The sequence below is a fragment of the Fistularia commersonii genome, chromosome 3 (assembly GCF_037954325.1).
Source record: "Fistularia commersonii isolate RoL2024-O1a breed Wild chromosome 3, RoL_Fcom_v1.0, whole genome shotgun sequence".
Taxonomy (NCBI): Eukaryota; Metazoa; Chordata; class Actinopteri; order Syngnathiformes; family Fistulariidae; genus Fistularia; species Fistularia commersonii.
In genome coordinates this window covers 27,004,821-27,030,528 of record NC_141286.1, presented here as the reverse complement: position 1 = coordinate 27,030,528, position 25,708 = coordinate 27,004,821, and the positions used below count along the sequence as shown (strand labels likewise).

The following is a 25,708-nucleotide window of genomic DNA, read 5'->3' as shown; positions in this document are numbered from 1 at the left end:
TTTTTTGATTCGTTCACAATTGATAGATTTTATTTCTACATGGATAAAAAAAGAGAAGCTACAGAAGGTTGGATTTGGACTGAAGGACTTTCAGAAGATCATCTCTGCTCTACAAAAGATAAAACAAGAAGTATTTGGTTAAAAAAATCACAGTATACAGTACAAAGATTCCTCCCATTATTTGTCAGAGAACGTTGGCGTCCGAACGGGCGAGAAGAGAAGGAGCTCCGGAGGAACCGGAGCGCTGCAGTGGAGGAGGTAGCTTCTGGAGCGGCCAGGCCCGCTGCCTGCTGGCCGCCATTCAACACGGGAGGAAACATCGGAACCTCAAACAGAACCGGGCCGGAGAACTTCAGGAGAACCTCCCGGAGAAGACCAGAGGCCTGCTGCCGGGGAGACGGTTCCCTACGTTCCCCAAATTCCTGAGCACTCACATGACGTGCACTTGTGGATACATGTTCTCAGGGCGTGACTGCCCGGTGTGCACAGCGGCCCAGCCTGACACACACACACACACACACACACACACACACACACACACACACACACACACACACACACACCTTCAACCCGCATCTGCCTTACTGTAGGTGTTTCCGTCATCAAGGCTCCTGTCACTTGACTTCAGGACACCATGTGAACACACACACACACACACACACACACACACACACACACACACACACACACACACACACACACACACACACACACACACACACACACACACACACACACACACACACACACACACACACACACACACACACACACACACACACCCTCCTGCGCTTGTTGACTCAGCTGGCCGTCCTGTGTTTACATTCTGACTTCCATGTTTCTGGGGTCTGCTGCAGCTTCCCGAGCTCCTCCAGCACCTTCAGACCAGCGCTGAAGGTCTCAGAGAGACTGAACGGGTTCCACGCTGGTTTCTGTGGACCCGCTGTGTGTTGACCTCCAACAGAGACCATCTGTTGGCCGCGGATCCAAATCGACGTCTGGGGTTCGACCGACGACCGCATCGCAGACGGTCCTAGAAGTCGAGGAGCAGAAGACGGTTGACATCGCAGCCCCGCCACATCAGGACCGGGACGGAGGCGGGACAGCCGAGGAGGAATGTTAATCGGCGCCGGTCCTCCAAGGCAGCGCGGCATCGATCTGAACGTCGGCGGCTGGTATCGGCGGCGTCCTCCTGCCGTAGGGTCGGACCTGCGGCAGCGGGAGACTCACCGCTGCTCGCGGGATAATAAACCCTCCACGGCGTCTTACAGGCTAAGAGGCTAAAGGGGGTCATCTAACGGTTCTGAATTCACACCAGTGAATCGAGTCCGTCCGTCCATCTGGACAGTTCTTGATGCCAGTCGATTAAAAGGAGCCATCAGATGTTCACCAAAGGGGTGGTTGGCTTCACCAAAGATCTCCGCGGCCAGGTTTCTCAGGTCAGGTGAGGCTGTGAGAGTCTCCGCCTCCACCGCCTGACCCTCAAGCGGCCATTTTGAATGGGTGAACGTGTCATAAGCAAATACGCGACTCCCTGAAGTGCTAAGCTTTTTGTTTTGCGGAGGCGGGAAGGAGGTTCTTATCGGCTCCTCGTCTTTTCATCCAATCAAAGTCCAACGAGGCCCGAAGCTCCCGGCGGCGGGGAAATAAGGCGGCGGCCGTGGGACAACAAACAAACCAAAAACAGGAGTTAACGCTGTACCGGTTCTAATCTGTCATGGCGCTTCAGCCAGAGAGTTCTCCTGGTCAACAAACCTGTTCTAACATGTGAGAAGCTCTGGTTCATCTGGAATCTCCTGCGTCCAGAACAATAAATAGCAGCGCCGCTACAACAGTAACCCGCTGCTCCCGCTACCTTTGGGTGCCCTAAAGCAGAGGCGCCGTCCATTCGTACCGTCGGCCGGTCGGCGGTCGGGCGGGGGGGGGGGGGGGAGATCCGCTGACCCACCCGCTCCGGGATCTATCGCCCCAGGACCCACCCGGCCCAGGGTGGATCCCCGTGAGGTCTGTGCATCGTCCAGGGGGCCAGGCGCTCCGTTGGACAGTCCTGGTGCGGGAGGTGGACCGAGTTCCCTTTAAATGATTGCTTGAATCCTTTCGCTCAGTGAAGTGCCGGCCGAAACGCTCCTCCCCCCTCGCCGCCGCACCACCCGGCCTCCTCAGTCTTTGACTCGAGGTACATTGTAGGAGTAGTGGACCAGGGGCAGGCCCCGGTTCTGACAGAAGCAGGCCCGTCCGCAGGCCTGGACCTGGTCCGAGCTGTCCGACACGAAGGAGTCTCCCTCGTCGGCGTACTCCGACTGCGCGGACGGCGTCCCCCCGTCGGCCCAGAAGCCCTCGGCGCGCCGGCAGCCGGCGGCCCCGGCCGGCAGGGCGGGGCAGCTGTGGGACTTCACCAAGTGTCTGCAGGCGGAGGCCGGAGAGGAGCAGGTCCTGGCGTGCAGCTCCGCCTCGCAGTGCTCGCACACCAGCTGGGAATACGCCCCGCAGTCAAAGCCCGACCGGGCGGACGACCCTCCGTCCGTCAGTTCCGAGCCACCTCCGCCGCCGTCCTCGGCGGGGCCTTCGCCGCCGGCCTTGGCGCCCCTGGCCGGGCGCCGGCAGCCCCGCAGCCGCCTCCAGTCCTCCCTGAAGGCGGGGCTGAAGAACACGTAGAGGACCGGGTTCAGGCACGCCGGCAGCGGGAAGAAGATCAGCGTGACCGACTTGGCGATCTCGGGGCCGCCGGCGGCGGATCCGGTCAGCAGGGGGGCGAAGGAGAACGCCGCCACGGGGCAGAAGAAGATGCAGTTGGTGAAGATGAGCCAGGCCACGTGGCGCAGCGCCCCCGTCTGCTCCGGGTCGGCCAGCTCCGCCCGGCCCAGGTGGCAGTACAGCCGGGTGTAGACGGCGGCGGTGAAGAGGTACGCCAGCGCGTTGAGCAGCACCAGGACCACGGCGACGCTCAGGGCGGCGCTCTCTCCCCGGGCGAAGGGCAGGCAGAGGGGGGACGACTGCTGGGCGAAGGTCAGCAGGGGCAGGCAGGCTCCGCCCCCCGCCAGCAGCCCCAGCAGCGCCGCCGCCGGCCCGAAGCGGCCGTCTCCTCGCCAGCAGCCGCGGCGGCCGCCCGGACTCCCGCGCTGCGAGATCATGACCTTCCCCAGGACGGCCCGGACCGACACGCTGCGCTCCACCGCCGCCAGCAGCAGCAGCAGGACGGCCCACTCCGAGGAGAACACGGCCAGAACCCCGGCCGCCCGGCATCCCGCGCCCGTCTCCCACCACACCCCGAACCGGGCGAAGGAGCCCCAGGTGGCCAGGTCCAGCGCCGTCAGCGCGCCCACATACAGCCCCGTCAGCAGGTTGGCCGCCGCCAACAGCCCCATCAGCAGCCTGCTGGCGGCCAGGGGCGGGCTCAGGCAGCGGGGGCGGCCGGACGGCCGGCGGGAGAAGGTGGCCACCAGCACCAGGCCGTTGAAGACCAAGGACACCACGCAGATGAACCAGACCGTCAGCCGGATCATCCAGTTTCCCAGAAGGTGCTCGCAAGGCTTGAAGGCTCCTGGAGGGGGAGGGAAGGAGTCGGCTCAACACGGCAGGCGATCGTAATGTCACACCAGCAGGAGAGCGAGGAGATAAGAAGCTCCTACCTGGAGAAGGAGAGCAGTGCATGACCATGGAGACCCGCTCCGGATCCTCTCCTGAAAGCACAGCAGACACCGGCGTCAAAAGGAGCGGCGAATGACGTGAGTCATCTACTTCCTGTTGGAGTCCCGCGGCCGACCGGTCGGGACGGAGGTCCAGGACCAGGGACGGACAGGAGCCGACCGGGAGGACATTCGTCCGCGGACTCGGGTCCGTCCCGGAGATCTGGAGGACCGAGCTAGAGGTGCGAATGGAGGGAAGATGTGGAAAGGTTCTGACCGCCTGCCGCTTTCTTGGCGCCGTGTTCTTCGGGGCCGGTCAGCGGGTCGCAGCCCACGAAGGCGCAGCACTGGTAGGCGTAGGGGACGGAGATGGACCTGTGGACAAACAAGCAGGCCTCAGCTTCTGCCGCAGATGGAAAATGCATAAATAAAGTGCTGGCGGGGAAAATCGGCCCCCTCCGATCTTTACTCCAGGGCTCCTGGAAGTTTCCACGGCGACGGCTGCCGTGCAGAAAACAAACGCAGCGTCTGATTTTGTCATTAAATTCCAGAGAACACCTGCTGCTGCCGCGGACCGCGGCTATTTGTTCTGTTCAGGAGAGAACCTCCTGGTACCTTCTGTTCTACGGAGAAACTAGAACCGGGCCTGAGAAGCTCCTCCCCCCCCGGAGGCCCACGGGTGGTACGGTCCGACTCGTCACGTGCAAGCAGGCAAACAGGTTTGAGAAAGGAAAGAATCCTGCAGCTTGAAACAACACGTTTACGGGAAGAGGCTCGTATTTGGACAAAAACGGGACCTGGCAGGTGTCACAGTCATGGAACCTCCTGGAAGCTCCTGCAACATCCTGGAACCTCTAGTAATCTCCCGGTACCTCTAGTGAACTCCAGTAACCTCCGGTAACAGCCTGCAACGTCCTGGAAGGTACGTCCTGGAACGTCCTGCACCTTCGAGTCGCCTCCCGAACCTCCTTAGAAGGCTTCCAGTGCCCCGCAGGTCCCGGTCACAGCCCATATTGTGATGTCTTGCAATGTCCTACAACAACCCATATTGTCTTGGAACATCAGGTAGCGTCCCATAAAATCCTGAAACGGCCCGTTATCTCCCAAACATCTTGCAACATCCCGAGAACCTCCCATATTGTCCCTCAAAATCCCATACCGTGCCGTCCTGCACCATCTCGTCCCCCCCCCACCCCCATCTGTCACTTCCACCAGCTGAAGCCTTCCGGGTCGGCCACATATCAAGAGTCTCTGCGGGTCAGGTTCTGGTCGGGGTTTGAGAATGAAAGTTCTGCGTGGGTTCAAGGACTCATTTCTGCATCTTCTGATTGACACGTCCATCGGTTGATTGGGCTTTAATAAGACGGGGGAGGTTCTGGGCGGAGCTAGAAGATACCGCTGACCAATCGGGTCGATCGTTTATTAATCGCGGTTGAGCCTTTCTTGACCTCTGCGTTCATCTGATGCAGGTTCTCACCTGAGCTTGGGCAAGTTTCTGGTGTTGAGCACGTTCTTCATCTGCGGGTTCCCCGAGAGCTTCAGCTGGCTGAGGGAACTCAGGCCGGACGTCGGCAGGACAGTGAGGGAGTTCACGCTCAGATCTCTGCGGCACAGGAGGTCACGCGTGTTCTGTTACACCTCTAGGATGAAGAACCGGGCATCGCCGGGTTCTGCTGGGGAGGTTCTACTCACAGGTTGGTGAGGGCTGAGAGGGACAGGAAGGCGTCGCTGTGGAGAACCCGGATCTCATTCCTGCTCAGGTCTCTGCAGGGAAACGCAGCAATCCACACCTGCAGCTTTAGCCTCACAGCAGGCGGGGGTGCGAGTGTGTGTCCGTCCGTGTGTGTGTGTGTGTGTGTGTGTGTGTGCGCGTCTGTGCGCCGACATCTATGTGAGCGTGTGTGTGTGTGTGTGTGAGCATGTGTGTGTGAGCATGTGTGTGTGTGTGTGTGTGTGAGGACGCACTCACAGTAAGCGCAGGGCAGCGAGGCCTTGGAAGGTGTCCCTGTGGATCTGCTGGATGCGGTTGTGCTGGAGGCTTCTGTTTGAAATGAAATGAAGCTTTCAGATCAGAGATCGTTCAGCGATGGGAGAAGATCTCTGTGAAGACCTGCTCACGTACATCTCCTGCAGCTGCACGCAGCCCTGGAGGGATGGGATCGTCTCCAACTCATTGTAGGACAGGTCTCTGCCAGGAGACACAAACGTTAGCTGACAAGAACGTCTCCACGAGAACAGCTCCGGGCCAGATGTTGCACCACGAGCGTCCGGAGACAGAGAAGCAGCCGAGATCGTCCTGATGGAAAGATCTGGTTCGGTCATTCGAGCCCTTCTTACAGCGTGCGGAGCAGCTTGAGGTCTTCGCACAGACCAGCGGGGATGGAGGATATCTGGGTTCCCGACAGCGTCCTGGAAAGCAGAGACACGGCGGTCAGCGCGGCAGACGCGGCAGAAGGTGTGGAGAACCCCCTGAGGTCCACTCACAGGCTCTCCAGGTTGTTGGTCCAGGTGAGGAGGGGGAAGTCCTGCATCTTACTGGCCCCACGCAGCATCCTGGACCACAGGGGGAGGAACCATCACACAGAGCAAGACTCGGGACGCAAGAACATGAACCAGGAACCTCCCAGAGACTCCGAGGCCCCTCGGTTTCCGCAGAAGGTGACGGTTTACTTCTGGGGACTCACAGAGAGCGGAGGTCCGACAGGTTCTGGAAGGCCGAAGCTCCCACGAAGGCCAGGGGGTTGTCGTAGAGGTGTCTGGAGGTCAGAAGCAGAGGGACGAATCATTTAGTCGGCACCGACGGAACCGAACTCTCGGACCTCGGAGAGAAGGTCTGAGGAGCTTACATGGTTTTGAGCAGGGGGTTGTTGTGGAAAGCGCCCTCGGGAATGGAGGCGATATCGTTGCTGTGGAACCCGCTGTGGACAGAAGGTCAGGGAGAACATTCTGCCGTGAGGGAAAACGCATGAAGATGAGACATGGAGGCCTGCAACTATCCTGCAGGTCCTGCTGTCGCGCCGCGGAGAAGAAGCCGCCTCTGACCTTCGGAGCAGAAGGTCTTCTCTTCCCGTTTGAAAGACTGAACTGAAAAACAACGGATTCCATTTATTGCTCATTTCTCATGAGACGTTTTTCTAAGGAGTCCCTCTGGATGGCAGAAGGTCCACCGGGACCTCCTCCGACTGGAATGCACGGAATCCTGGGAAACTGGGGCTGCTTGAAGTCTATCTATTCCCTTCCCTCTCCTGGACCTTGGTGGAGGTGCACGTGGACGGAAACCTACTCCGCCGGTCTGAGCCGGCGTGTCCTTCTGCTGAAGGTGGAGGTGTGTGGGACCTGCCCTCGTACTCACAGCTCCTTCAGCTTGGGCAGGGCTTCTATTGCTCTGGGGAAAATCTTCAGGTTGTTGAAGTTCAGGTCTCTGCAACGAAAGAGACCAAACGTCCGGTCAGCATCTCCGCTCGGAGGTCACGGCGCGAGAAGAACCCCCGGGGAACCGAAACCGGGGCCGAGTCAGACGCCAGTCGGCCCCCGGCCTCCCGCCCATCATAAAGTTCTTCTCCGGCGTTTACGATTGTTTATCTTTGACAGATCTCCTCCTGGAGGCAAACCCTCATTCCACTGTCAGCGGTAAGAACATCAATCCCGGGGCCCGGAGATGTCGCCTTCGGGCAGCGAGACGTGGAAACTATGTGATTTAGAGGAACCTCTGACGGAGCTCCATCTGCGGCCGAGAAACGCCGCCTCCTACGCGCTCCGTTTGCACACCAGAACCAGGGCCGAACTCCTGAAGGTCTGAGGAGCCGGGCGAGGAACCGGACGGAGGACCAAAGGTCAGGAGGTCAGGAGGTCAGGAGGAGGTGAGGAGGTGAGGAGGTGAGGAGGTGAGGAGGCGAAAAGAGAAGGTGGTCAGGAGGAGGTGAGGTGGTGAGGAGGTGAGAGGGTGAGGAGGTCAGGAGGTGAGGTGGTGAGGAGGCGAAAAGAGAAGGTGGTCAGGAGGAGGTGAGGTGGTGAGGAGGTGAGAGGTCAGATGGTGAGAAGGCGAGGAGGTGAGGAAGTGAGGAGGTCAGGAGGAGGTGTGAAGATGAGGAGGTGAGGAGGTGAGGAAGTAAGGAAGTGAGGAGGTGTGGAGGTCAGATGGTGAGGAGGTGAGGAAGTGAGGAGGTGAGGAGGTCAGATGGTGAGGAGGTAAGGAAGTGAGGAGGTGAGGAGGTCAGATGGTGAGGAGGTGAGGAGGTCAGATGGTGAGGAGGTGAGGAAGTGAGGAGGTGAGGCTGGCGCCCGGCCGGCAGGAAGCGGAGGAGAAGAGTGGGAGGGCAGAGCTGATAAGCATCATGGACTTTGCTCTATTTATCCCACAGCAATTAGAGAAGGAAGTGAACACAATGACGTCTAGAGGACTGAGCAGAGCTGGGCGGGGAGAACACACACACACACACACAAACACACACACACACACAAACACACACACACACACACACACACACACACACAGCAAACTTACAGCGTCTCCAGGTTCACCAGGCCAGCGAAGCACTGGTCTCCCATCTCCTGGATCCGGTTGTTATGGAGATGTCTAAACAAACAGTAGAAGATCAGATCCACAGTCTCAGGACAAACCTTCAGCCAGCGTCCAAATGAAACCCACATCAACACCCCAACTGTCAGTCAGGTGTGTGTGTCTGTGTTTGTGGGTATGAATGTACGTACGTGTGTGTGTGTGTGTGTGTGTGTGTGTGTGTGTGTGTGTGTGGACTAGGTGCACCTTTCTTGTCTAACAGATTTGCAGCCTCGTCTTCCTGTTTATTCTGACATGTTTAGAGAAGCCCTGCAGCAAAATGTGCCTGCATGTGTGTGCTTGTGGGTGTGTTTATGTTTTATGTTCCTGTGTGTGTGTGTGTGTGTGTGTGTGTGTGTGTGTGCGTGTGTGTGGTAAAAAGGTGGACTCTTTGACTGTTTTATCTTTCAAACATTGAAGAACCATCTTGCTATTTTTGTTGAGCCCTTTGTGTCTGTGTGGGTCTGAGCTGCCCCCCCACCCTGGGTGGGAGTGGGTCTGGGTGGGAGTGGGTCTGGGTTAGAGTGGGTCTGGGTTGGAGTGGGTCTTGGTGGGAGTGGGTCTGGGTGGGAGTGGGTCTTAGTTACCCCCCACTCGAGCTGCTTCCACGTTGAGAGCGGAGGTTCTGCTGAAGGCCACATCTCTGCGTAGCTGCAAGTGCGTTCTGTGTTTTAGAGCGACTGCACCTTCTGACTAACAACTCCTGAATCATCTGGACTCAACCGGTTCCTCAGGTTTCTCCAGGGACCAGGACGGCTCTCTGGCCAAGCGCCTCTTTCATGATGGCTCTGTGAAGCTCACCGGCAGGTTCTTCCTGCTGCGATAGTGATTTGAGGAACCCGGCGAGAAGAACTTCCCACCACTGAAACCATCTGGCTTAAATCCCGGGCCCGGGGTCGGTCCAAGGAGGTCCTCAACAACCATGTGACTGTCATTGCGGCGAGAACGAAGCGTTCACAGAAGCAGCCGCGACTCTTCCGCGTGGTTTACAGAGACCTCTGAAGAAGGTCTGATGTTGCAGGTGTTCTGAAACTAGAAAACCTCAAATGTCAGAGACTTACAGCACGACCAGGCTGGAGAGGTTGGTGAAGGCGCTGTCCGGTATCTGCACGATGCCGTTGAGCGCCAAGGTCAGGGCCTGAAGGTTCCCCTGGTGCTTCAGGGAGCCGATGGGAACCTCCGTCAGGTTGTTGTCGTCCAACCACAGATGTCGCAGCTGCTGAAGACCCTCAAAACTGTCTTCTGGAACGGCGGCGATGTGGTTGGCGTCGAGGCGGCTGAAAAACAGAAGAACCGAACGAGGTCAGAGACGAACGGCCGGATTGAGGAGCTCCGCTCCACCCTGGAGACTCCTGACGGGGGCCGAAGAATGACAAGCCGCCGGGTGGATTCCTCCTGTGACTCACCTCGGAGCCGCTCGCTCACCCCCTCCACCCCCACGCTCTCCACCCACGCCGAGGGGCCGAAGCTCCGCAACTTCTACGCCCGCTCCCGGACCCTCCAGGATCAGACCGCCTGATCCAGGATCTCCTCGGACGCCCCGCCTCCTTCCACGGCCCTCCGGTGTCTGCAAGGAACCCGGGCCTGAAGGACTTCTCCGAATCCGGTCCTGAGAGAAGACCCGAAGACCCTGGCGGAGCGGGGGGGGGGTCGGCGGGGATCTCCAGTCGGACCCGCCCTCCATGGCTCCGTCGCAGAGGTCACCGGAGGCGGCGAGGACGCCAACATGGCCACCTCGGGACGGGACGCACGCTCAGGAGCGAGCGAGCGAGCTTGCTAGCTAGCGGGCGAGCTAGCCAGCGGGCGAGCTAACCGGGCAGAAAGGAAAACTACAAACCGCCAATCACCCACGGACGGACGCACAGGCAACCCAAAACACCATTTCTTCTTCTTCTCAACATCTTCATCTGTGTGACCTCCAGCTCTGCCTCCTGTCTTTTGGTCATTGCCAGAGTTTGTAGCGCAGACGCCACGGCTGCTCTCACGCTGCCTCGTATCAACCCCTAAACGGCAGTTCACCAACAAGACGCAGGCAGACAGAGGAGGATCTGATGTCGGACCAGAACCTGCAGGAGGTCTCCAGGCCCCGTGAGAGGAACGCGGGGCGTAACCTCCATCGCACAACTTGTGGAACGCCTGCAGAAAGCGGGTAGAGCTGCCGGGCGCTTCCACCTTCATCAGCTGTCATTACCAGAAGCTTCTCTGCGTGAGCAAACAACGCCTTCGCGGCTACAACAAACATAATTACACAGTAATTAACATCCACGCCCTTCCCTCTCCTACGAGAAGAACAAAGACCTGCAGGAATACCTGGTTGGAGGGCAGGTGTGTGCACCCGCTGCGCCGCCAAGGAATGAATGATAAGCCGAGCTGTTTATCAGCCATCGCCCTGTGATACCACCCCCATCCTGCGGGGGCGCTGTGGGGCTGAAGAGCCGGCAGATGCTGAGGCCGACATCCAAGCGGCCCGACGTTCCACCGCCAGGGTTCTGAGGTAGCTTCGGTTTACAGAGCGAACAGGAAGCCAAGCGACCGCAGATGCAGCGCTCGCTCCTCCACGAACCGCGGACCTGGGCTCGCCGCCGGGACCTCCGCCCGCAGTGTCCAAACTCACGGGACAACTTCCTGTCGCCCACCGCAAGATCCGGTTTCTCTCCGCTAACCGCTAGCCGAGGCTAACAAACGAAGCTAGGCGTCCCGTTCTGGCCAGTGACAGGAATCTCCTGGGCCAATGAGAACCCGGCCAGGATGAGGGTGGTCCAATCAACTCCACAGGATACCTGTGTGTGTGTGTGTGTGTGTGTGTGTGTGTGTGTGTGTGTGTGTGTGTGTGTGTGTGTGTGTGTGTGTGTGAGAGAGACTCACAGCGACTGGAGGGAGTACAGGTGCTTGAGGGCAGCGCTGGGTACCGTCTTCAGCTGGTTGTTCTGCAGCATCCTGACGGGGAGCACAGGGTGAAGGTGAGCAGGTTCTGGTTTCGGCTCCTGGACCACGAGCTTCCTCCATCTGATTGGTTCCTGGACTCGCTAACGGACCCCGATTGGCTTGCGGGCCCACTAACGGGCCCGGGTTTACTGCTCGTGCGGTTCGTCTGAACTTCATGGAGAGCTTTTTCAGAGCTTTTTCAGGTGGATGGACGTGACTGACAGGCGGCACCAGGTCTTCTGCTCTGGAGCTGCCAGATCTTTGTGGGAGCAGAGCGTCTGAGCGCCGCAGTCACCCAAGGCAACAGAGTGTTTCAGCAAACAGAAATATTTAGCCCTCCACCCACCCCCAGTGTGTTTGTGTGTGTGTGTGTGTGTGTGTGTGTGTGTGTGTGTGTGTGTGTGTGTGTGTGTGAGTGTGTGTGTGTGTGTGTGTGTGTGTGTGTGTGTGTGTGTGTGTGTGTGAGTGCTGCGTGCGTGTGTCTGCCTGGGTGTGTTGACAGCAGCGGCGGCGGCGGCGAGGAGGGTGTGTGTGCTTACAGGACTTTGAGCTGCTGCAGTCCAGACAAGGCCTCAGGGTGGATGAAGGACAAGTCGTTCCCCGCCAGTCTCCTGGTGAAGGAGATCCAGGGTTAGAACCTCCCACAGTCACCCAGTCAGGCCTGGAGAACCTCCTTCACGTCCACGCCTCAGATTAGCACCTCGCCGTCCGACAAACACGGGCGCGACGTGACGACGACATGTGCTTCGGCCTGCTGTCCCTTCCTGCCACCCTCTGCAGATAACATCTGGCTGGACGCCCTTCCCCCACCTCCACCCCTGCTCTCCACCTCCACCTCCGGCTCTCCACCTCCTGCTCTCCACCTCCTGCTCTCCACCTCCACCCCCAGAACCCTCAACAGCTCCACACGTCGGGCTTGAAGGCCATCTGAGGGTTGATGAACGGGACTGTAAGGTCCATCTTCTCTCCATGACTTGTCCTGAACAGCTGAGGTTAGATGTTTGACAGGAGACCGTAGGACCGAGGGTGTAACCAGCTTCATCTCCTCTGACGATCACATGATTCATCCACCATCTTTGAGGACCTGTGATGTCACCGGTCTGACGGCCAATCAGCTGACGGGAGCGCCGAGACGAGCGAATCGGCCGCCCGCTCTGGATCGGTCCGGGTTCGAGGCAGAAGACGCGTTCCGGTGAGTTAGCCTGAATGTCGCTACGCTAGCGGCTTCCAGAAAGTGGGAGGAGGAGAAGGAGAAGCTCCGCGAGGAGAAACATCTAAACAACCTCCAGGTAAACAAGCCACGGCTGCAGGCGGAAGGAGAATAAAAGGCCGGAGCTCAGATAAGAACCTGCAGAAGAGCTTGACCCTGTTGGAGGCCAAAGGCCACCGACCAGGATCCTCCACCTGTCAGATGATTCCTCCTCACCTCCACGTCAAGGCTGTCAGGTTCATTCCTTTCACCAGGTTCCTGCCTGGAATCTCTCACCTTCCAGCAGACGTGTCTGAACTCATGCCGATTCTTCTGCCGGCGGCGCTTCAGAATGAGGACGGCGTTCCTCCTGATTTGAAGTCTGGGATGAACCTTGGACCACAGATGTTCCACTCAAGATCTTCCATCAGACCTTGGTCAGCCAGAAGGTTCCTGGTTGGAGTCCCACAGGAGGCCTGTGCGTGCCAGTGAGGAGTCTCCAGGTTCTCCCAGTATCTGCTGGATTCCTGTAGATTCTCTCAGTATCTGCTGGGTTCCTCCAGGTTCTCTCAGTATCTGCTGGGTTCCTCCAGGTTCTCTCAGTATCTGCTGGGTTCCTCCAGGTTCTCTCAGTCTCTGCTGGGTTCCTCCAGGTTCTCTCAGTATCTGCTGGGTTCCTCCAGGTTCTCCCAGTGTCTGCTGGGTTCCTCCAGGTTCTCTCAGTATCTGCTGAGTTCCTGTAGATTCTCTCAGTATCTGCTGGGTTCCTCCAGGTTCTCTCAGTATCTGCTGGGTTCCTCCAGGTTCTCTCAGTATCTGCTGGGTTCCTACAATGCTATTAAAATCAATCTTTGTATAACTATTATATGAGTGATGCTTCTGTTAAGGCAATAATAATAGCAACATGACTCTGGTTAATCTTCTCTCCTGGGGAAGGAGCCAACCCCTGTGGAGGGGCGGAGCCTAAGCTCACCTGTCAATCAGCGTCCGCAGTACGAACGCGTCCAAGGAGCGGTCGGAGTGTGTCTGACATGTCGGACCTGCCAGGTGAGTCAAGGCTCCGCCCACAGATCGCTCCCGGCCAATCAGCTCACAGCGCTGGTCTGGCTCAGTAAAACTGTTGAATTAATCCTTTCACTTCCTGTTGAGCGAACACTTCCTCTTGAGTGTGTGTGTGTGCGTGTGTGTGTGTGTGTGTGTGTGTGTGTGAGCAGCCTCACAGGTGGCTGCTGTGCCGTTACATCATCTCAAAGGTCAGGATCTTCTTCTCTCTGTGATTTAAGTCCAATCAGACTTTTTTCTCTTCTGAAGGCCGAGATCTTTCTGGAGGAGAACATTCTCCTGAGTTCCTTCTCTGAAGGTTCATGAGCAGCCTGGGTGAGGAGGGTCCCACTGATTCTGCACTCACAGCTACGATCGGTCGGCAGATTCCTGAGTGACATGACGTTCTCCGGGTGCTTCACATCCCTCTGACAGGAACCTCCAGGCTCTTTGGGCTTCAGCTTCACCCCAGAATGCTCCCGGCTTCCATTCCAGAGGAAGTCTTTTCTCAGCTGCTGTCAGACTTGTAGGACTATTAAACCAGATGTGTGGAGGTTCTGGGCCCGGGAGGAGGCCGACCGGGCCGGGAGCCGTTGTCGCCTCGGGCCGGCGTCAGATGTTGTGTGTTCACCTCCAGGCTCCGCCTCCAAGACTCCCGGCTCAGAGTTCAAGGAGAACCAGCGGAGAAGCAGGAGAAATTGTTTGCCGCTCAAACCGAGCCTGGCCCGGGAGGCGTCGGGCCGCGGCTCTTCTCCGCCGGAGCCACCGGGTCCCACCTGACCCGGTCTGGAAGCTCCGGGGGGAACCTGGGCGTCCGGAGAGCGTGGCTACAAGAAGCGGGGAGGAACTCCAGGCCTGAAAGGGCCGTCGTCTTCACGGACCGCAGGTGAAGCACAAGGAGCTCGGGAGATCTTCTGGATCCATCTGATCTGAAGACCAAGGAGGGATCGGCTCCTTCGGCCGAAGGCCCGCGGGTCTTGGGCTCCCGTCCATCCGTCATCCCCGGCGGAGACGGCGGAGGTCCCGGCGGGACGGGTGGCTCTCGCCTCGTTGCCGTGGAAACCATTGTTCGGGCCTTCTCCTTCCTGCCCTGCATTCCTTTCCACAAAGTGCTGAAAAGTAAATTGGCTCTTGACAAAGCGGGTCGGAGCGGTGGGCGGAGCCTCCGCCGCTGACGGACGCGCTGCGGGGGGGTCCACGGGTCCACGCCGGGGGGGTTCCAGACCCGACCCGCTCGGACCGCAGGGGAGGAGGGGCCGGCCGGGCAGGCCGGTCACGTGTCGGCGCCGAGACCGACCTCGCCGACGTCACGTCGGTCGTTGAGCCTCTGTGAGGAGATGTGACCCGCGCCGAGCGCACGGGTGTCTTTGGCTAAGCTCCGCCCACACGGTGACGCGGCGGCGGCAGGAAGGTTGTACTCACAGCTCCTCCAGGTACGGGAAGGTCCTGAAGGCGGCGGCCGGAAGCTCCGTGATGTTGTTCATGCTCAGGTCTCTGGAGGCACAGACGGACACTCGGGTGAGAAGCTTCTCGGACGGAAGCCCGGCCGGCGAGCTCCTCGGGACGAGGCCGGGAGCGACTCCTGCACGCCACCGTCTCCTCCCGCCCAGGAAAGGCAGCCGCTGCGCGTCCCTACACTTCATCCATCCTCCGCCTCAGGATGAAGCCGCCGGCCCGGAGTCTCGCTCACAACACCTTGGCGTGCGAGGGGGACCTCGGAAACCCGACCGGGAACATCCGCTTCCGAGATGGCCGCGCGCCGCCAAAGCCCCGCCCCTCCGTCGCCTAAGCCCCGCCCCATTGTCACATGACAACCTCCCCCGGAGGTGCATTTCATTCTGATGACAAACAAAAAGGCCCAAACGCTGATGTTCATGTCTGGAGATGAAGTTCCTGCACCTCCCGGTCGTCCTCCCACGGCGCCCCGGGACCTTCTCTCCCCGAGCCACGGCAGGAGAGGACGGGCGAGTAGCAGCTTGACAAGTATGTACACAAGACCCGATCTGTCGCCGCTGCCGCCGGAGGCTTCGGAGGAGGAACGTGGATCTCCAGCCCGCAGAGGTCTGGGAGCTCAGGAGGTCCGGAGGAGTGGGAGCTCACAGCCTCGGAGAAAAGCAGGGTGTAAAAACCCACTCCAGACTAAAAAAAACATCCGGAATTCCCCGGCCCCCCCGGCCCCCCCGGCCCCCCGGCCCCCTCCCCCTCTGACTGGCCATCTTGAATTTCAGAGCGGACCCTCCAGGACGCTGTGGGCCCCACGATCCCTGGGAGGATCAGATTGCCCTTCCTCTCCGTCCTCCTGCAGGCCGCCAGAGGCCTTAAATGGCGGCTCTGACGGAACCTTGAAGGCACCGTGAAGAAGCCGCGGCGCGGCGTCCACCTCCAGAGCTTCCTCGCCGCTCTCATCGCCGGCGCTCCGGACCTTCTGGACCCCCCTCCCCCCCCAGCCTTATCCAGGCCGGGAGGACGGGGCCTCTGGCTGCTTTCCTGCTTTCCTCATCAAGGTCCTGCTCCCCGAGCAGAGCCTGAGGTGGAGCCTCCGCCCGCAGGTGGAGGCAGATGTTAATCCCAGGTGCCGCTTGGCTCCGGCTGAGGAACGTCTGCCTTTGCAGGAGGAAAAAGGGCCGAGAGGGCGAATTCTGAACACGTGCGCGTCTGCCGGGGCTGACGGGCTCCCCGAAGCCGCACGGGGAAAAAACCCCGAGCGCCGAGAAGAAGCCCTTCCCATGGCGGGGACCCGCTCAGATGGCGTGGACCTCTTTGGAGCAGACGGTGGGAGCTGGACCAGCCCCAGCTGCTGCTGACCTTCTTCCAGGCAGATAATTCCAGCACTTTCACTGAAACCAAAACTTGGAGTGTTGGGACTTTCGCCTGATCCAGCTCAGGAGCTTCAGGAGCTTCAGGAGCTTCAGGATGTGACGTCACAGTGAGGCAGAGCGAGCCGACCGGCCGCTTCGGAGGGACGGTGGAGAAACTCCGGCCGAAGCGCTTCTCCTCTGAGCTCCTCTACCAGTCAGACACCTTTTTCTGAGGGCTTGGACTGGGAGGACTGGGAGGACTGGGAGGACTGGGAGGTTCCTGGTGGTTCACGACGCCTTTGAAAACATCCAATAATAATGGGGGGGGGGGGGGGGGGCCTGACCGGGCCTTTCACCTCCACTGGACCAGAACAGAAGTATCATTCAGTCCAAATAGAGGCAACCGGAGATGGACCAGCTCAGACCCCCAAACACACACACACACAACCCCCCACACACATACCCAACACACCCACACACACACACACACACCCACACACATAGCCCCCCAACACAGGCAGCAGGCCAACAGAGCTGGCCAGGTGAAGAACCACCAGAGCAGGCCTCCTCCTCCTCGTCCTTCTTCTTCCTCCTCCTCGTCCTGCTCCTCCCCACACTCACATTTTTCCACAGCAGATGCCACCGATCCTGCCGGTGGGCTCCTCCCACCTCCCGGCCTCAACGTCTCTTGAACATGTAAACATGAGGAAGTCCAACACATGAACTCTTCTTCTCTGTAGAACACACCCATATTTGTTCTCCTCAAGAACCTCACCTCCTGCCTAAACTCAGGCCACCCTCTGAGGAACCAGTGTTCAGGGTCCAAACTGCTCAGCAGACTTGGCCTGCTTGATGGGAGGAGATGCCAAGGGAAGGAACAACTGCAAGAACATCTTCTCAACATCTCCATCCAAAGGTATCTGGGAGACATTCTCCTGCCCAACATGTTCCCTGGAGCTCAGGAGGAGTACAGGGCTCCAGCTGACTCCTCTCACACCAACTGAGTGACTGACACACACACACACACACACACACACACACACACACACACACACACACACACACACACACACACACACACACACTAACTTGTAGGTGAGAACAAGCAGACCTCGGTGTGTTCCTTGCTGGTGGAACAGGAGCAGAGCCAGAGTAGGTCTGTCCTCCTGATGGAAGGTGACGCTTCCAGCAGGCCAGGTACTACAAGCAGGTAGAAAGTACTAGAAGCAGGTACAAAGTACTACAAGCAGGTAGAAAGTACTAGAAGCAGGTACAAAGTACTACAAGCAGGTAGAAAGTACTAGAAGCGGGTAGAAAATACTAGAAGCAGGTACAAAGTACTACAAGCAGGTACAAAGTACCAGAAGCAGGTAGAAAGTACTAGAAGCGGGTAGAAAGTACTACAAGCGGGTAGAAAGTACTACAAGCAGGTAGAAAGTACTAGAAGCAGGTACAAAGTACTAGAAGCAGGTAGAAAGTACTAGAAGCGGGTAGAAAGTACTAGAAGCGGGTAGAAAGTACTACAAGCAGGTAGAGAGTACTAGAAGCAGATACAAAGCACTAGAAGCAGATACAAAGTACTACAAGCAGGTAGAAAGTACTAGAAGCAGATACAAAGTACTACAAGCAGGTAGAAAGTACTACAAGCAGATACAAAGTACTAGAAGCAGATACAAAGTACTACAAGCAGATAGAAAGTACAAGAAGCAGGTACAAAGTACTAGAAGCAAGAGCAAAGTACTAGAAGCAAGAGCAAAGTACTAGGAGCAGATACAAAGTACTAGGAGCAGATACAAAGTACTAGGGGGAAGTAAAAAGTGCTTGGGTCTGGGCTTCATCGGAAATACTTCAGTCAGGGAGCAAGAAGTCTTCAGGTGAACTTCATGACCAAGGAGGACACCAACGTGCACAGCGGCCAGGGACATGCACGGCGGTGCAGGGGCGTGCACGGCGGTGCAGGGGCGTGCACGGACCCGGTTCCTGTCAGATATGCAAAGGTAGCAGGCGAGATTAGCATCGGCGCCGAGCTCACACTCCGACGGCCGGCGTCAGCTGTTTGAAGGCACCTGCTGCAGGTTCCTCTGACCTGAAGACCTCCGTCCAAAGACGGCGGCATCAGGACGACCGACAGCGGAGCCGGCGAGGAGCGGCAAAGCTCAGGAGAAGAAAGGCAGCGGGACCATCTCAGGAAGGTCTCCGCAGACCTGGGCCCGGAGCAGGAGATGGAGCAGGAGGAGTCCGGAGGGTCCTCATGGAGGCAACGACCGAAATCCAGGAGGTCGGCGCCGGGACCGAGGCGTCGGCGGGAGGTCGCCGGCCCGGTTTACTGACCGCTAACAGAGGAGCCGCGGGCCGGTTACCATGGTAACTTGCACAACAAGCCTGCGAGAAGAACCCGCTCGGTATGGTTTTCTCCAACAGCGGGAGAACAAGCGGCGGACCTCTGTGGCCGCCGCTGACCTCGCCGCTGACCTCATGGCCCGCTGGCCAATGAGAGGACGGCGAGCTGCGTGTTCGCTTGAAGCTCCAGGAGGGAAAATACCAGAAGGATTAAACATTAAACACACTAATCCAGGTCTGGACCACGACCAGGAACCTGCGAAGGTCTGAGGGCGCCAAGACCGGAACCTCCTGTCCGAAGGCGGGTCCGGGTACCCCTTCGGCAGCCGGACGGCCCCTGGAGGACGTGCGGGGCCCGGACCCGTCTCCGCCCTCCAGGTCAGGCGAAGGTCGGGCCGAAGGTCCGAGCTGCCAGGAGGTCTGCGGGTCCCGATCTCCCTTCAGGTGGCGAGCGGGTCAGTAGATCATTAACCGGCAGCTTGTGAAACACTCTCTTCTTCCAACAATCATCTACCGTTTCCACCTGAGAACGTTGTGGTGGGTCAGAGGCCCAGATCCAACAAGAACCGGGTTCTACCCGGGTCCACCTGAAGGAACCTCACAACATTGGTGCTCTTCAGGTGGAACTGAGTTTTTAGTGTAACCCTAAACTAGAACCTACTCTGGTTCTGGGGCTCCGGGTCCAGTCCAAAGACAGGAACCCGTCCACTGGTCTGGCCTACCTGCACCACTGGATATTTTTGGAAATGTGATTGGTTTTGGGACGGGGCCGGGCGACCCAGGAGCACCAGGAGGGTCCGGAAGAACCAAAGACCTCCAGGCACTAACCCCCCCCCCCCCACGGACCCCTGGACATGACGCACTGCGTCCGAACCCGGACCAGAATGTCGGTTCTGGCCTCGTTGCACCATGTCGTGACCCCCCCCCCTGCCCACGTCGCGCTGGAACAAGTGCACGCCCGCGTCCCCGTCCGGCGTGGCGTGGCGGCGGCGGCTCGGTACTCACAGGAAGTAGGTGAAGGCGCTGAGGCCGCGGGGGACGGCGGTGAGCCCCCTCCCGGAGCAGTCCGCCCCCCCGTCCTGGTCGCAGCTGCAGGCGGGCGGACACACGGCCGGCGTGGAGCGTCCTTGACCGGCGGCCGCGGGACGGAGGAGGCACCACGCGCACGCGCACACGCACAGCACATCCACTCGCATCGTGTCCACGTCGGTTCAGGTGGTCCCGGGGAAAGGGGGGCCCGGCTCCGGTCTGGACTATCCCGGCCGTCGAGTTCTCATGTGGCGGGGGGCCGGAGGGGGAGCGGGGGGGAGCCGCGATCCCGGTCCGGGGTGGCCGGAGGCCAGGGACCGGGGATCCGGGATCGGGGGATCGGGGGATCGGGGGCCGGGGATCGGCGGGCCGGGGATCCGGTGGCCGGGGGCCGGGGGCAGGGGGCCGGGGACGGCGCCCGGCCGACCGTTTCCCGGACAAAAACGAGCGACGGCGCACAAAACACACGTCCCGCGTCCGCGCGGCGTGAAAAACACGAGCGGCGCCGCGGGGCCGCGGGGCCGCGGGCCGATCCCGGGCCGATCCCGGGTCCCAGGCTCGGCTCGCTCCGGCAGAGAGGCTCCGGGCTCCGGGCTCCGCGCTGAAGGCTCGCTCGGCGGCGCTCCGGTCCGCCGCGTCCTCTTTCCTGGTTCGCTCTCCGGCTCACCGTCGGGCTTCCGCCGCTCCCCCCGCCGCTCCGCCGCCCCTCCCCGGCTCCCCCTTCCCCCTCCGCCCGCTCCCTCCCCCTCCGCGGCTCCTGACAGCGGCGGCGTGCTCACCCTACCGGACAACCTGCGGCACTGGGCCCGGAACCCCGCCGCCCCGCTCGGACGAGCTCGGGGGGGGGCGGGACCAGCCACACACATCAACACACACATATACAGGAAAACACGGACGCACAAAGACTAACGTGGACACACAAAAACCTATACACAAACACCTACATGCAAATGAACACACACATTAACACACAAATGTACACATGTGAACCACACAGAAGACATGCACACACATACAATTGAAAACACACATACCCCACATGGACACGCACACAAAAGCTATACACAAACACATACTCACATACACATACAAGCCTATACACACATCAGACACACAAAAATGGCCACAAACTAAAACACAAACAAACACACGCAAATAGAAACACACACAAACATAAACATGTACCCACACATCAGAATACACAAGCCTGTAAACAAATGTACATGTACACACACACGTACACGCAAACACACTCAGGAACACTCACACAGGGACGCATGTGGACACAAACAAAAATGCAAACACACAATAACCCAAAAATACCCAAGCTCTCGCTGGAATACGGGCACCGCGCACACACACACACACACACACACACACACACACACACACACACACACACACACACACACACACATACACACACCATGAGTGTGGGGGGATATTGGGAGGCTGTGCGTGTGTGTGTGTGAGGGGGGTCATGTGTGTGCGGGTGTATGGGTGCGTTGGATCAGAACAACTTCCTGTTCCTGCCTCGCTCAAAGTGACGCTCCAAACGTGGCGAGCGACAGGAACCAGGACGTCTGGGTTTACCTGAGAAGATCTGACGTCACCTGAGAGGCAGCGAGTCAGGGAGATCATGGCTTCCTGTCTGCAAAGGAAGTGGTGGTTTGAGGGTCGGCTCCTCGTCGGGTGTCCTTCCAGAGCGGTGGAAGACGCCGATGTCCAGTTTGATGTCAGAGGTCACGGTGACCTTCAATCTGGTTCCAAATGAATCTGATCCAAATCCGGAGGTCGACATGAACATCCGAGATGTTTTTTCACCAAGTGTCGCAGACGAACCGTCGGTTAAAGACCAAAAGACCCTAATATTTACATGCGTCTCACAACATCTCACCACTTTTGGAACTTCAAGAGGAGAGCTTCTCTTCTGTTCTCCTCACTTCACCTCCAGGTTCTCTCTTCCTCAGATGAGAGAAGGAATTGACATTGTTGGTCCTTTTTGGTGGCCCTTCCTGTTCATGGGCCCCAGGCAGATGTTCTGGTCCTTCACTTCCCCAACACTTACACACACACACACACACACACACACACACACACACACACACACACACACACACACACACACACACGAGAGCAGATGAGTGAGGGCCAGGGTTCCCCGGGGTTCCTCGGGTCAGATCCTTCATATTCTAAGTGAAACCAGACAAACCACCCAGAATTTGAAACATGGATCTTCGGCCTTGAGAACCTTGAAGTCCAGCTGCAGGAACCGAGGAACCAGAACGTCAGGCAGAGAGAAGCGTCCGGATTCTTGTGAAGTGAAACACCTCCCCACAGTGGCTGCAGGTTCTCAGTGCTCCACAGCCTCCACGGCCCACCGGGCCCCGGGAGGAGACACACACTATCCATCCATCCATCCATCTATCTATCTATCTATCTATCTGTCTATCTATCTATCTATCTATCTATCTATCTATCTATCTATCTATCTATCTATCTATCTATCTATCCATCTATCTACCATGTGTGGTGTGCTGCAGTGGAACGCAGTGATGAGATGGTTCCAGGCTGCAGCAGCTCGGTTAATCTGGTATCAGATACTCTGATTACTTCGCAAATCAAACTGGATCCCTTCAGTTTTTCCTCCGGCTGATATTCGGATTCTATTATGGGATGTCACATCATATGAGAGGAGATCATATTACATGAGATCACATTTGATCAGATCAGTTCGGATCAGATATGAGATGAGATTACATTTTATTAGAGTTGATTGCTTTCGATCAGATCAGGTTACATCAGATTCGATTACATTAGATGAGGTTAGATCGGATCAGATATGAGATTATTACATTTGATTAAAATAGTAAAATTATTTCTTTCGATCAGATTAGATAAGATCAGATTAGATTAGTTTAGATTGCAGTTTAAAATCTCCCCATTGCAGGGCCATTAAAGGCACCTTTTCCACTCTATTCCATGAGATTGGACGAGATGAAGGACGTTGGCTGAGATGAGGTTAGATTGAATCAGATACGAGATTAAACGACATGAGATGAGATGGGATTAAATGAGGCTGCGTCGGATAGACTGAGATTGGCTCATCAGATCAGATAAGAGGAGGTGAGCCGAGACGACTTGGACCCTCCGTCCTGATCTGGTATGAAGTTCTCATGTTGTCAGAAAATGTCAGATTTTGTGAAGTGTTGTCTTTCTTCCTCGGTGATCCGGTTCCCCTCCGGCGGCGGCGGCGAGCGAGGCGAGGACGGCGTCCAGCAGGGAGCCGGATAAGAAGAGGGCTGGCGTGACCGAAACGCCAGATGACGCTCTCAGTCTGTCCTCAGACGAGTCCCACAAAGATCACCTTCTTCCGGCGCGTCCCTGGATGTCTGACGATCTTCATCCCAGAACATAATAGAGCTGCCTTTGTGTGACGCTGAAAAGATGGAGTATCTGAGGCAGGGCTGATGGAGACAGAGGCGGCTGTGAAGCAATGAATGAAAATAAAGTCTTTGTTGGCGTTTCAAGGTAATGAAGCACTTGTCATTTTCTTCAGTCACTATTATATAAATAACCTTTAGACATGGCGGCGGCGGTGGCGGCGGCGGCAGCGGCGGCGGCGTGGAGGGGCTTTGAGGACGGATGTAGTGGCTGCCATTCAGAGCTCCATGAGCCGTTGTTCCTCATGGGTGTCATTTACACCAATTTCATATCTCATCACCCCCTCTCCCCCCAACACACACACACACTCACACACTCCTGCCCGTCAGCCATGGACAAAAGTGGATCAGGTTGTACCGACTCAGGCGGCGGCGGCGGCGGCTGGCGGACACGGCGACCTAGAAACTCCAGCCGCCGAGGCCCGGAGCAGCTCGGGGTATTGGAGGGCAGTCATGGGTGTGATTCCTCAGCGGACGGAGGGACGGACGGAGGGACGGACGTCTGCGGCTGCAGGTCCAGGACGGACGCTCTGCAGGACACACTCCAGGGGAACACACTCCAGGAGGACGTGCGGGTTCCTCCGTCCGCCTGGCGGAGCTTCTGCCCGTCCACCTCCACAGACCCGTCCAGATCTGCTGACCCCCCCGCCCCCCCAGAGAAGAGGTCATGGTGACGTCTCCCACGGGCTGCTGGTCTCCAAGCGTCGGCACAGAGCAGCTGTTGTCTCCTCGCAGCTGGAGACAAGATGAGCCTTCTTCAGACTCAATGATTCTGCTGTGAAACCATGAATCCACCCCGTCTCACCCCGTCTCACCCCGTCTCACCCCGTCTCACCCCCCATGACATCTAAGTCTGTTTATTCCCACCAGCAAAGTTCTGGGTTGTTCAAAGGCTGTCTCCAGTTTGAGCAGAACCTTTCCAGCTCTACCTTCAGCCTGAACGTAGAGCTTCGGCCCAACCGGGAGGTTCTTGCATGTTCTCCTGACCTGCCGTCAGTTCTGCTCCACCCGAGTCCTTGGACCTCCTTCCGCTGCACGTCTGGTGACGGAGCTGCTGCCGAGAATGTTAACGGCGGCAAATGGACCTTCACAGGAGAACGGGAGAACCACCGGGCACCGCACACACACACACGGGCACACGTGAGCCCGTGTGTGTGTCCTGTGTGAGTGCGTGCCCTGGATGTGTGTGTCCTGTAAGTGTGTGTGTGTCCCGTCGCTGCAGGCCGTCTTCTAAAAGCCTGCTGTCAGATGAATTCCCATCCTCTCCATCTGAGTCCTGCTGACGTTCCTCTGTGTTCTCGTGGAACTGCTTCTGGTTTCATGGTGGATGAAGGTCTCCGCTAATAAGTAAAAACACACACACACTCACTGACACACGCTCATAGACACGCATGCAAACACACCTATTCCCAATCTCACACACACACAGAGTTGGATCCGCCGGCGCTGTGAGCCGAGCGCCGTGTCGGGTCAGCTGCATCTTCTGACGGTCCCATCAAACCCTCAGGAACCGGGCCTGTCCACCCGGCTGGAACCTGGTTGGACGTCAGGGTTCGGCCAAGGTCCCGGCCCGGTCCCGAGGTCGGCCCGGTCCCGGCGGCCCCGGCGGCCCCGGCGGCCCCGGCGGCCCCGGCGGTCCCGGCTCCTCCTGGAGGCTGCAGAGGAAGCGGCCTCCTGCTGGGAGGAAACAAATGATTTTCTATTAGATGTCAGGACTCAGACGGCGAGATGACTCACCGGAGGCTTACACAACACACACCTTCCTCCTCCTCTGAACTCCTCTCCTCCCTCCTTCTGTCACTCTCTCCTCCTGCACGTCTCTCCATTCTCTCCACCATCAAAGTCTCAAGGGTGAACTGAATGTCCTCCTCCATTTGGCTGCTATTTTGGTCTCCATGTCAACAAGATGTGAGTCAGTCCTCCCTCCAAAACCGTGGGCGCCATCGCTGAAACGCGTTACTATTAATAACCCAATCAGCCGGCCGGCGAGAGCGTCTTCTGCACCTGGACCAGGAGGTCCACCGGGACACGGGCACAGGTTCTAGTGCAGGGCTCTGAGAAGACTTTCAGGGAGCAAGGGAGAGGCTCCCGTCAGTGTGTGTGTGTGTGTGTGTGTGTGTGTGTGTGTGTGTATCCCGTGTCTTACCTGAAGCAGCTGGACCACCGGCCAATGAGAGCCACGCAACTAGTTTGACTGACGGAGCAGCACCCAGGCGGCTGAAGGTCCTCAGACCAGACGGCAGCTGCTGCACAAGGCTAACATGTTAGCTTAGCATGTCTGGACAAGTCAACATTCTAGAACTGGCAGGTAGAAGAACCTGGTTCAAGGGTTACACGGAGTCAAGAAGTCCAGGGAGTAGCGTGGACCATCTCCTCCTCCGGTTCTGATCCTCTGACTGCGGCTGGATTGGAGATCTGAGGAGGAGGCGTGAACTTCCTGCCTGGACTCCAGCGGCTCTTGGTGAGCGCAGCAGGACTCTGGCATCAGGCCGGTCGGGTTCTGGTCCGGTGTCGTCTGAGGAACCTCTGCACGTTCCTCTGACCTCGGGAGGAGAACCCGCATCTCATGTGACCCACGCGCAGAGAAGGTCTCTTTGACAATCGCCCCCGGAGGGGATGTCCACCTGGTGTCCACCTGATGTCCACCTGGTGTCCACCCGCTGTCCACCCGGTGTCCACCCAATGTTCACCCGACGGCCGAGGAGAAAACACATCAGCCCCGGCGGCTTGTCGTCATGGCAACTTCATTCTTCACGGTG

At 58.1% G+C, this 25,708-nt stretch overlaps 1 protein-coding gene across 1 annotated transcript; it reads right to left on the bottom strand.

The window, feature by feature from the left end:
* On the bottom strand, window positions 1–20,197 carry lgr4 (leucine-rich repeat containing G protein-coupled receptor 4). Its single transcript, XM_086144486.1, has 18 exons — window positions 19,483–20,197; window positions 14,762–14,833; window positions 11,649–11,720; window positions 11,050–11,121; window positions 9,246–9,461; window positions 8,131–8,202; window positions 6,979–7,047; window positions 6,473–6,544; window positions 6,311–6,382; window positions 6,111–6,179; window positions 5,964–6,035; window positions 5,749–5,814; window positions 5,596–5,667; window positions 5,319–5,390; window positions 5,104–5,229; window positions 3,904–4,001; window positions 3,630–3,680; window positions 1–3,541 (listed from the first exon to the last, which is right to left on the bottom strand). The coding sequence occupies exons 1-18, from the start codon at window positions 19,671–19,673 to the stop codon at window positions 2,160–2,162; spliced, it is 2,916 nt and encodes a 971-aa protein (XP_086000612.1). The 5' UTR covers window positions 19,674–20,197; the 3' UTR covers window positions 1–2,159.
* Between the last annotated feature and the right edge of the window lie 5,511 nt (window positions 20,198–25,708).

Coding starts and splice junctions, on each gene's coding strand:
- lgr4 (XM_086144486.1), bottom strand. CDS start 19,673: ATGCGAGTGGATGTGCTGTGCGTGTGCGCGTGCGCGTGGTGCCTCCTC. Junction 6,383..6,472: donor AACCCCCTGCTCAAAACCAT/GTAAGCTCCTCA, acceptor TCTGACCTCCAG/ACACCTCTACGACAACCCCC. Junction 3,681..3,903: donor CGCCAAGAAAGCGGCAGGCG/GTCAGAACCTTT, acceptor CTGTGCTTTCAG/GAGAGGATCCGGAGCGGGTC.